The 10,000-nt window shown below is 36.1% G+C and overlaps 1 protein-coding gene across 20 annotated transcripts in view; it reads right to left on the bottom strand.

The window, feature by feature from the left end:
* The window catches only part of LOC123515927 (stromal interaction molecule homolog), a 116,484-nt gene that overhangs the window by 32,492 nt on the left and 73,992 nt on the right, over positions 1 to 10,000 (bottom strand). For all 20 annotated transcript variants that reach the window (XM_045274834.1, XM_045274844.1, XM_045274848.1 and 17 more), the window contains 3 exons: positions 9,733 to 9,927; positions 7,940 to 8,037; positions 7,416 to 7,588 (listed from right to left, as the gene is read on the bottom strand). In XM_045274834.1, the coding sequence (XP_045130769.1) occupies positions 7,416 to 7,588; positions 7,940 to 8,037; positions 9,733 to 9,927 (466 nt within the window). The remainder of the gene's footprint in view (positions 1 to 7,415; positions 7,589 to 7,939; positions 8,038 to 9,732; positions 9,928 to 10,000) is intronic.

Below are 10,000 nucleotides of genomic sequence, written 5' to 3'. Positions count from 1 at the left end.
GAATGAAGAAAGAAAAGTGGTTATATAGAAAATATGTGAGTGAAGCTGAAGATATTGACTGGAGAGAAATGCCACTTAGAGCTATGAGTAATTCACGTCTGAAAGAGGTGTTAGTAAATCCCAAGGACTTGCTAAATCAAGAAGGGAATGTTTGGATAAGAAGTATAGGTTCCACTGTCATGGCCACCTTCTAAGGGAATTCTACAGGACTGAGGCATCAGACACAGACAGATAGATAGGACTATTATGACAGGTGACTGTTCACAAAAGATATAGTAATGACATACAGTCTAGATAATGTCCTTAACTGCCTATGCTAGCAATCCATGTAATAAAGGATCAAAGACCACAGCCCAAATAGTAGATTGTGAAAAGGAGGAGGATTAGGAGGTGGAGAAAAATGGAAATTATTATGAGGTAGACGGCCACTGTTCTCCTAAATTTATTTTATTAATAGTGGTGTTTCTCAGGGTTCTGTCCTGTCACCCACTCTCATTCTATTATTCATTAATGATCTTCTTAACCAAACTTCTTGCCCTATCCACTCCTATGCAGATGATACCACCCTACATCTTTCCATGTCCTTTCAAAGATGACCAACCCACAAATTTTATATAACTATACAGATTGGTAACCAGATAAACTGAAGTAGCCTGAATAATGCAGATATAGAACCTGCCCTTGAAAACATATCATAATCATCAGCATCCCAAGCCCGCATTTGCCATATATGTACAACACCGGGACAAAACTGAAACAAAATAACAAAACAGAAACAAATAAAGTGTGCAGGAAATTAAACATAAAGTTAAAATGAAAAGGCAAAATGGCAGAAATTAGCAGAAGTTGATCAGACTTTTGTCATTGAAAAGATGGCTCCTCTGTAGTCATGCAAACATAACATGCATTTGGTTGCTTTTGTATTTACACCAAAATAGCTTAAAAGAAGAATTAAATTTCCTAGTGATAAGAGATTTCAATGCTAACAAGCCATGCAGGCTAATGGCAAATGTTATTCACAAGAAGTTATAGTCATGCAACATGCAACTTAATAATAACAACACACCTTGACTTGGTGGTGCTTGACTTAATCCTTTCACTTTATGTCCTGCCCTGTGACAACCATCTTGTACTGTATTTTGATATCTTTAATCTAACTTTCTCGTTAACTTTTGATTAGACAAATTTCTGAGTGGTGAATTCACTCCATGACCACACCATCACTCACCACTCATAACAGTGTGTGCCATGGCTGACTGTCACACGGGAGAGACACCAATATTGAATATGGCTTGAGAGGCTTTGTAACATTATGTCAATGTGGATTGCAGTTTGAAAACTTCATTCTTGTTGCAAGATAAGTCAGTATGGACGTACTATGAACTTCACTTGAAAATATTCACTATCATTCCTCCAAAACTTAAAGTATGAAGAATTTCTTTTATAAAATGGACTATCCAGGCCATATTCAACACATACTTCTCAATTTGAATCATCAAACAGGGCATAAAATTTCTTAAGTTAGTCATAAATATGTATTATAATATTCAAATAACATAATATATCTTCTTAATAAACAGTGCACACTAACATTTTTTTTTATCAAAATTCATACACAAACATACAGACAAATATACAAATACATAAAGACAAGCAGCTTTTTTTTTCAATTGTTCTCTTACCCGAACACTTGCAACCAGAGATACCTCTTACTCAAATGTAGATTAGATGATTCTTTGAAGAATAATCTTGTGAAATGAGTTATTATCAAAGTTTAAATAGAATATGCAATTTAGTAAATATCTCAACTGGTCTTATGGAAATGTTTGGGGCAAGAAACAGATGTGGTCTACTAGTACCAACAATAACTACAACAAACTCTGATGCAAGAAGGGGACAATGGAAAAAAGAAATACGAAAAAGAAAGAAAAGGAAAAAAAAAATATTAGGTCAATAATCACTAAATGTTTGGATAAGACATTTACCAATATCAATTTAGAATTTATCAACAAAGATTAAAGTCATACCGCATAATTCAGATAGTAACCTTCAATCTGAAATTACAGTACTATTGGCAGATATTTCCAAGTTAAATTTCATCTTAAATGTGTACTTATGTGATGCGAAATTATTGAAAATGCCTTTGAGCTCTTAGTTATAACAGCAGAATCAAGCATGGGAACACTTCCAAACACTTTTATAGCTATTTCTACTCCCATTCCCAAACACGAGTAAGGTTGCTAAAATTTGTTGGCATTCTGTCTGTCAGAGTACAGAATAATGGACCTTTTACACAGTGAATACACAACTGCAAACAAGTTACTACTGATTACCACAGCCTGCCAGTGTTTCACACCTTTGGCAGTTCAAAGGTGATGATGAAAGCAAATGGAAGTGATCACAGATATTGAAATTACTGCAAACTACAGACTAAAGTGATAGTTCATAATAAATAAAATAAAAACCATAAGACAACAACAATAATAATAGAAAAAAAAAAAAAAATTTTATGTAAGGCACCTGGAACCATAGATGTAAACTCATCAAAATAATGCTTGTATTAAATACTAGTGTTAAGCTTATATACTACAGATCTGCAGCACAAGTTTGCAGAAGTCAATAATAAAAATGTTCTACTAAGGTCTTCATTTGCATGATTTTGAAAAAAATACTGCAATGATCAATTTGGGGCCATAAAAGATTTTATTACCTTAGTATGAATGATAAAACAATGTTAGCCAACCCTGTTTTCTTCCCCCAAAGAATCATATTCATAACGAAAAAATAGTGTTTCAACAAATATAGATACAATACGAAAAACAGCTCAAGGGCTTGTTGCTAATGACATGGCTACTTTAGCCATATGTGTGGTACATGGACTTTATTAGGATCTTAAAATGAAGAAATAAAATTTGCCCCCTGACACAGATTTGCTTTAGCATGAAAAACAAATATAATAAGAATATGAAACCTTCAATTCTGATTGCTTTCCCCAACATTCTCATAGTTACAGGTGCCTAAGAAACACAGCAAAGGGTAATAATAAATAAAGAAGCATACAATTGCATAAATATAAACCAAAAGACTTTTCTTCTTTTTGTCTAAAGTAACTACAAGTTTTTACGATCATCTGTCATTGTTTCAGCCCTGGTTATCTTTTTCTTCATCTGGTAATTTATAGGTCAGAACAATAATGTAAGGGTTAATATAAAAACAGAAATGTATAGGTTAGTGCACAGAGCTGATAGGGTCCAAGTTCACATCCAAACACAATTTTGGTTTGTCTCCTTTCGTACTATGGTCTCTGTACATCAGGCAGAAAATTATGTAAAATAATCTAGGAGTTGCAACACTGTATGTGTATGCATTCCTTTAGGAATGGGGGATAGAACAAACATTCACACATAAAACCATGAGGATATAATTCATCATGATATTGATCACTTAGAGACTTGCGCATGAGAAGCAATAACTGCTCTCTTTCAGTAGAAAAACCATAGTGATCTGAGGGTTTGAAATTATGCCTGTAAACTGTCAGGCGAGAATGTTCTCTACTCTACTGAAGTATGGAATGTGTGTGTGTGTGTGTGTGTGTGTGTGTGTGTGTGTGTGTGTGTGTGTGTGTGTGTGTGTGTGTGTGTGTGTGTGTGTGTGTGTGTGTGTGTGTGTGTGTGTGTGTGTGTAATTCACCTCGGTTGCCTGGTAAATAACAAATCCAACCTTGCTGCAACATCTTGCCCCCTGCACCTTGTTGGTGATCTCACCCACTGTGTCATCAAGTTATTTGTTGCTACCTTTAACAATTCCTCTGCCCACTCACCACCGTTCACCACTTCGTAGTCTTCCCACACTATTTCTTTACAATTAAAGTTTCCGACTATCATCACTATCCTTTCTGATGAGTTCTTGCTTCATTCTGTCTAGAGTATTTCTCATCACCATTTGGTACTGTTCATATTCCCAAGCATTGGTTCTGGGTGGTATGTATACTGTTATAATATTAATGTCTCTCTTGCCATCTGTTATAAGCATACTTATCACTTCCTCATTTCTCTTACTATAGTTCACCTTCACTATCAGATCTTCCTTAGTAAGAACCATTATACCACCACCTCCTTTATTTTTTCTATCATTTCTCCTCATGTGGCCCCGTCTCCATATCTACACTTATCCAATCTTACTTTAAGAGTATGCACACTCGTTGCAGACACTACTTCTTCATTTAAACTGTTCCACGTCTCAATACATCTCTGCGGGAAACTATATTTTTTAATATCTCTCAGACATCTTCAATTTCTCAGCTTTTTACTATGCGATCTTGTGCTTCAGATGTCATATTCTTCTCTCAGGATCAGTTTCTCATTATCCACTTGGTCCATTCCGTTGATCAATTTATAAACTTGTATCAGGTCTCCTCTCTCTCTGTGTGTGTGTGTGTGTGTGTATTTACCTAGTTGTATTTACCTAGTTGTAGTTTTACAGGGCCTGGGCTTTATGCTCGTGTGGTCCCGTCTCCATATCTACACTTATCCAATTTTTCTTTAAAACTATGTACACTCTTTGCTGATACCACTTCCTCACTCAAACTGTTCCAAGTCTCAACACATCTTTTGCAAACTAAATTTTTAACATCTCTCAGACATCGTCCCTTCCTTAGTTTCTTACTATGCGATCTTGTGCTTCTAAAGTCATATTCTTCTCTCAGGATCAGTTTCTCATTATCCACTTCATCCATTCCGTTAATCAATTTATAAACTTGTATCAGATCCCCTCTCTCTCTTCTCTGCTCCAAGGTTGGTAGATCCATTGCCTTTAGTCTCTCCTCATATGCCATCCCTTTAAATTCTGGAACCATTCTTGTAGCCATTTTTTGTAGTCTCTCTAATTTTCTTATGTGTTTCTTTTTATGTGTGTGTGTGTGTGTGTGTGTGTGTGTGTGTGTGTTTAGCTGTTTCACTGTTTGATCTGCTGCAGTCTCTGACGAGACAGCCAGACGTTACCCTACGGAACGAGCTCAGAGCTCATTATTTCTGATCTTCGGATAGGCCTGAGACCAGGCACACACCACACACCGGGACAACAAGGTCACAACTCCTCGATTTACATCCCGTACCTACTCACTGCTAGGTGAACAGGAGCTACACGTGAAAGGAGACACACCCAAATATCTCCACCCAGCCAGGGAATCAAACCCCGATACTCTGGCTTGTGAAGCCAGCGCTCTAACCACTGAGCTGTGTGTGTGTGTGTGTGAGAGTGTGTGTATGTGTGCATGCACACAAAAAGAGACCAGAAATGGTCCATGTCACACCATGAAGGGAAAAGAGTAAAAAGTAAAATTCACTGAGGAAGAATAAAAATACATTCAGATGGAACCATGATGAGAATGAGTGCTGCACTTTGTGATATGATGGTAGGTGAAAATAATTGCATGTGGATAGTGTGCACATTAATTTTATGTATGTATGTATGTATGTATGTATGTACCAACAAACACACACACACACACACACACACACACAAAAAAAAAAAAAAAAAAAAAAATATATATATATATATATATATATATATATATATATATATATATATATATATATATATATATATATATATATATATATATATATATATATATATATAGTACCCTTCAAGCTTCACGACATGTGAATTTCCTGATCCTTGAATGTTGTGCTAAATCCTAATTCTTATCATCCAGACTTCCAAGCATTATCTCCTTGAGCTTCACACTTTCGTCATGTATAGGTCACATCATCTTCCAACCTATGCTCTCACAGATTTAAGCACTTTTTTCAGTCACTACATCCTTGAAGTGCTAGTAACTTTACAATTGCATAAACTAACCAAACAACCAACAACCAAAGAAACAAACATAAATACATGCAAAGCCTTCTAATGCAGATCTCCTACATAATGTGATGATACTGTAATTGGCAAAACATACATCTATGGATAGGTATGGCATACAATATGAGTATATGAATGTGGTAATGTTAGCTTTATATATATATATATATATATATATATATATATATATATATATATATATATATATATATATATATATATATATATATATATATATATATATATATATATATATATATATATATATATATATATATATATATATATATATATATATGGTGGACCCTCAGACTTGGAACACCTCAGACTTTGAACAATTTGGACTTGCAACAAAAATTTCAATAATTTTTAACCTAAGAGTTGGAACAAAATTTGGACTTGGAGCAACCCAAAGGCAGCCAAATCTGGCGAATTTGGAAGATGCTAGTGTTGTTGGCAGGAGGTAAACATCAGTTTCTGCTTTATTTTGATTCAGCATTGTTGCTCTTATTCTCACCTGGGGTCAGGACATTTGCCCAGTTTTTCATTTGACTTGAGTCACTTAACCAGGTAGGATGGTTGAGTAATATTTCATATAAGTACACTGATCTCATAACTAACAAAAATATTTTTTGACTACTGCAATGACAAGGTGTAATAGACATGAAATAAAGAATCCACTTTAGACTAAATGACTATGCTAAAGTTAGTGCTGCCACCACTCAGTATATTATTAATGCCTGGTTAAGCGACTGACACGCCATGAAGTTTGTCACCAAAATGTTACTAATACTGACTTTACATAGTTCAATTCTTATCTACTTAGGTAAAAATCTGGCATCTTGGAATGGATTAAAATGATTTGCATTGTTTCCTATGGATAAGATGGTTTTGGACTTGAAACAATTCGGACATGGAATAGCTTTCTGAAACGAATTATGTTCCAAGTCCAAGGGTCTACTATATGTATATGTATATAAAATTTTGTGCTGCTTTTTGGTGAATAAGTGGATATATGTTTTTGAAGAGCATTTGCAAAGCACCTGTCTGAAGATTATAAGAAGGCCATTCATAAAAACAGTCATCACTACAGTTATTTTTCAAAATGAGAAATAAACCCACAAGACTGCACACACTGAAAACTAGAAAGGACAAAAAATATATAAAAGATTCTATTTTGCTGGAATGTCATGCTCACTTCTACCCTTTTATTTTTTCACAAGATTTTAAACTCTCCTTCCTCTTCCTAGTATTGTATGGACAATACTGATGCAGTTTCCTTACATATATAGTATAGCACCAGTATATTCTTAATTTCTCAGGACAGCTATTATTCAGAATTATTCAAAATTCTCTTTATAAACTATCTATAAACATATGCATCTGTTTCATCTCTGGCCAAGCTAAAGAATATAGAACTAAAAATACCAATTACGTAAAATCTAATTAATGTGGGTTTATTTCAGAATTAAAGAATGTTAACCAAAGTTTCACATCAATACTTTAGAAACAAAATCATAGGGATGCTTGTGACCCCATGAAATCCCTACCTATACTTGACCCATAGGTGGAATGGGGTGGTCCATTCACTGGTGGACACAGCCTGAGTTCAAGAGCATGAAGGCCAGGATTGTTGGTGATGCTGCACCCAGCCAGCATCTCAATGTTCTTCCAGCGATGTTCTCTCTCTCTCAGCTCACGTGTCACTTCCTCCATGGTGGTTCTGAGACGCACACACTTTGAGAATGCTTAAGCTTGCAGATAAGTAATGTTAAGATCCCATAATGTGTTTTGACTTCTTACTCATGCATTTCTGATGCCTGTGCCTATCAGTCCTCTATAATAAGATGACAACACCTCAAACAAGATAAGAGCAACACTAAAGCAAATACATTATTGAAATGTAACTGAACCTCTTTTTCTGCTTTATGATAATGTGAGTAATGAAGTTTAATCATTAAAATCACAAGCTCACAGAAGAGGAATAGCAGCTCACAAATGCAAACACATATTTCTTATTCTAAAAGTCCTCCACCTTTGTTGAGTGAGTGGTGGTGGACTGCCTATCACCCACCTGGCTTGACTGATGGCCTGGTCCACATTGTCCATCTTGCCATGCACTGATGCCATGATTCCCATCAAGCTGCGCCGCTGCTTATTCAACTTCTCACACTGGTAAAAGAAAAAAATACATCTAATGGCAAATAAACATAGGTACAATTTACAAAGCATTGATGTATAATGTTTAAAGAGAAAGAAAAAATTCCAAGAAAAATAAACTTGAACACAAAACAATTAAATAAATGGATTAAAATAAAACAATTACAATTCTTAAAGATGATAACTATGTACAGTAAGCCCCTGCACTTGGTGAATCTTAGCTTGGCAAAATTCACTTTTGGTGGTAGGGTGGCCACGGACCACCGAGTGCATGTTTGGCAATTTCAATTCAAACTTGGCGGTCCCCTGATGGCTGCACGGTGAACCACATGGCTCCCCAGTTACGTCAGACCTCTCTCTAAACTTATCAGAATGCAGTGTGAGAGCCCTATTCAGCCATTTTGTTTGTGCTACCCTCTGTTCTGCTGTCGTGGGAACGAATTCTGGCGATTTATCGCCAACATGGCCTCTACCAGCGCTACAGGTGGTACTTGGTGGGGGTAAGGACAATGGTGGTGGCGGCAAGGACGAAAGTGGGCAAGGAAAACGAGTGGAAAAACGGGAGTACAGACGAGGAAAGCATCACAAATCGTGTGTTCTAATATGTGAAGGCAAAAGATTTTATTTCAGCTCGAAAGATGGTATTTTAGGGGTCAAAAGAGGGACTTTGGCAATGACCACAGACTGTTTGAGGGATTTTTTAGGCAATTTATATGGAATAAAGAACTCGTGCTTGGCAAAATTCACATTTGGTGGTAGTTTTGCCAGACTAATTAATTCGCTAAGGAGAGGCTTACTGTACATATATTTAATTATGCTAAGTAACATTGGTGCTAAGAATGAGGACATGAAACTGAAGCTCTTGACATTCTGTGACAAAAGTTTACTCTTCAATCTCTCACTCTGTTATATAGATAGCTCTTCTCATGCACCTTGTAGTCTCCACATAATAAGACTTATATCATTTCAAAATATTCTGGAAAAAGCAATGATATGACAAAAAAGAACTGTGGTAAAAAATCCAAATTCAGATACAGGTATACTTCATCACTGCCTAGGGTATGTAAGTGTAGCTGTACACTGACACTTGGGATAGACAACACTTGCTATTGCTAGTACAATGTTCCCTTACTATTTCGCAGTTCGATTTTTGCGGCCTCACTGTTTCATGGGTTTTATATATAGATATGTTCTGCAGATTTTTTGCTATATCATGGGGTCCACGGCATCACTTACAAATACTGTATGTACAGTAATATGGTAAGTTGGTGTGTAATAACGAGAACAATGTACGTTACTATGTACGTACAGCACTGTACATGCTTTGTTTGTATACATATGTATGCAGTACCATACACATGTGTTTAGCTTACAAAACTTTTTATAAGTGTGAGGAAGGGTTATACAGTAGAGGGAACTGTTAATAAGATTGTGGGAAAGGTTTATACAGTAGCAGGAAGGATTGATAATAGTGTGGGGAGGTTTAAAAAGGTTTAAAATGTTACATATACAGTGAAGTATATATAGTGTCCCTACTTAACAGATTTTCACCTTTCATGGGTGGTCACAGAACACATCCCCCGCAATAAACGAGGGAACACTGTACACTACGAAAATCTCCCTAAATGCAAAAACTTGAGTCAATGGCTACAAGCAATGGCAAAAAATTAGAATACTCTGCCATGTGGAGCTTGCATAGATTCTCACCATTTCTCTCGCCTGGTCAAACTGTTCCCGGGCTGCTGACTGTTTCTTGACACAAGCAATCCTCTCTCTTTCATAAGTCAGCTGAAGCCAAAGTTGAAGGTCCATTGGTGCCCTCCATATGTGATCCTCATTGTCAGCCTCCTCAAGGCCCTTTTTCATTTGTTCCATTATGATCACGTTCTTTTCTCGTTCCTCCTGTTTGAAGTGGAAAAGAGAGGAAAAGATTACTGAGGACTCTTACCTCATATGATACTATTGCTCTTGAAAA

This window comes from Portunus trituberculatus, chromosome 40, assembly GCF_017591435.1.
Source record: "Portunus trituberculatus isolate SZX2019 chromosome 40, ASM1759143v1, whole genome shotgun sequence".
Classification (NCBI taxonomy): Eukaryota; Metazoa; Arthropoda; class Malacostraca; order Decapoda; family Portunidae; genus Portunus; species Portunus trituberculatus.
This window is presented reverse-complemented; position numbering and strand designations above follow the sequence as displayed.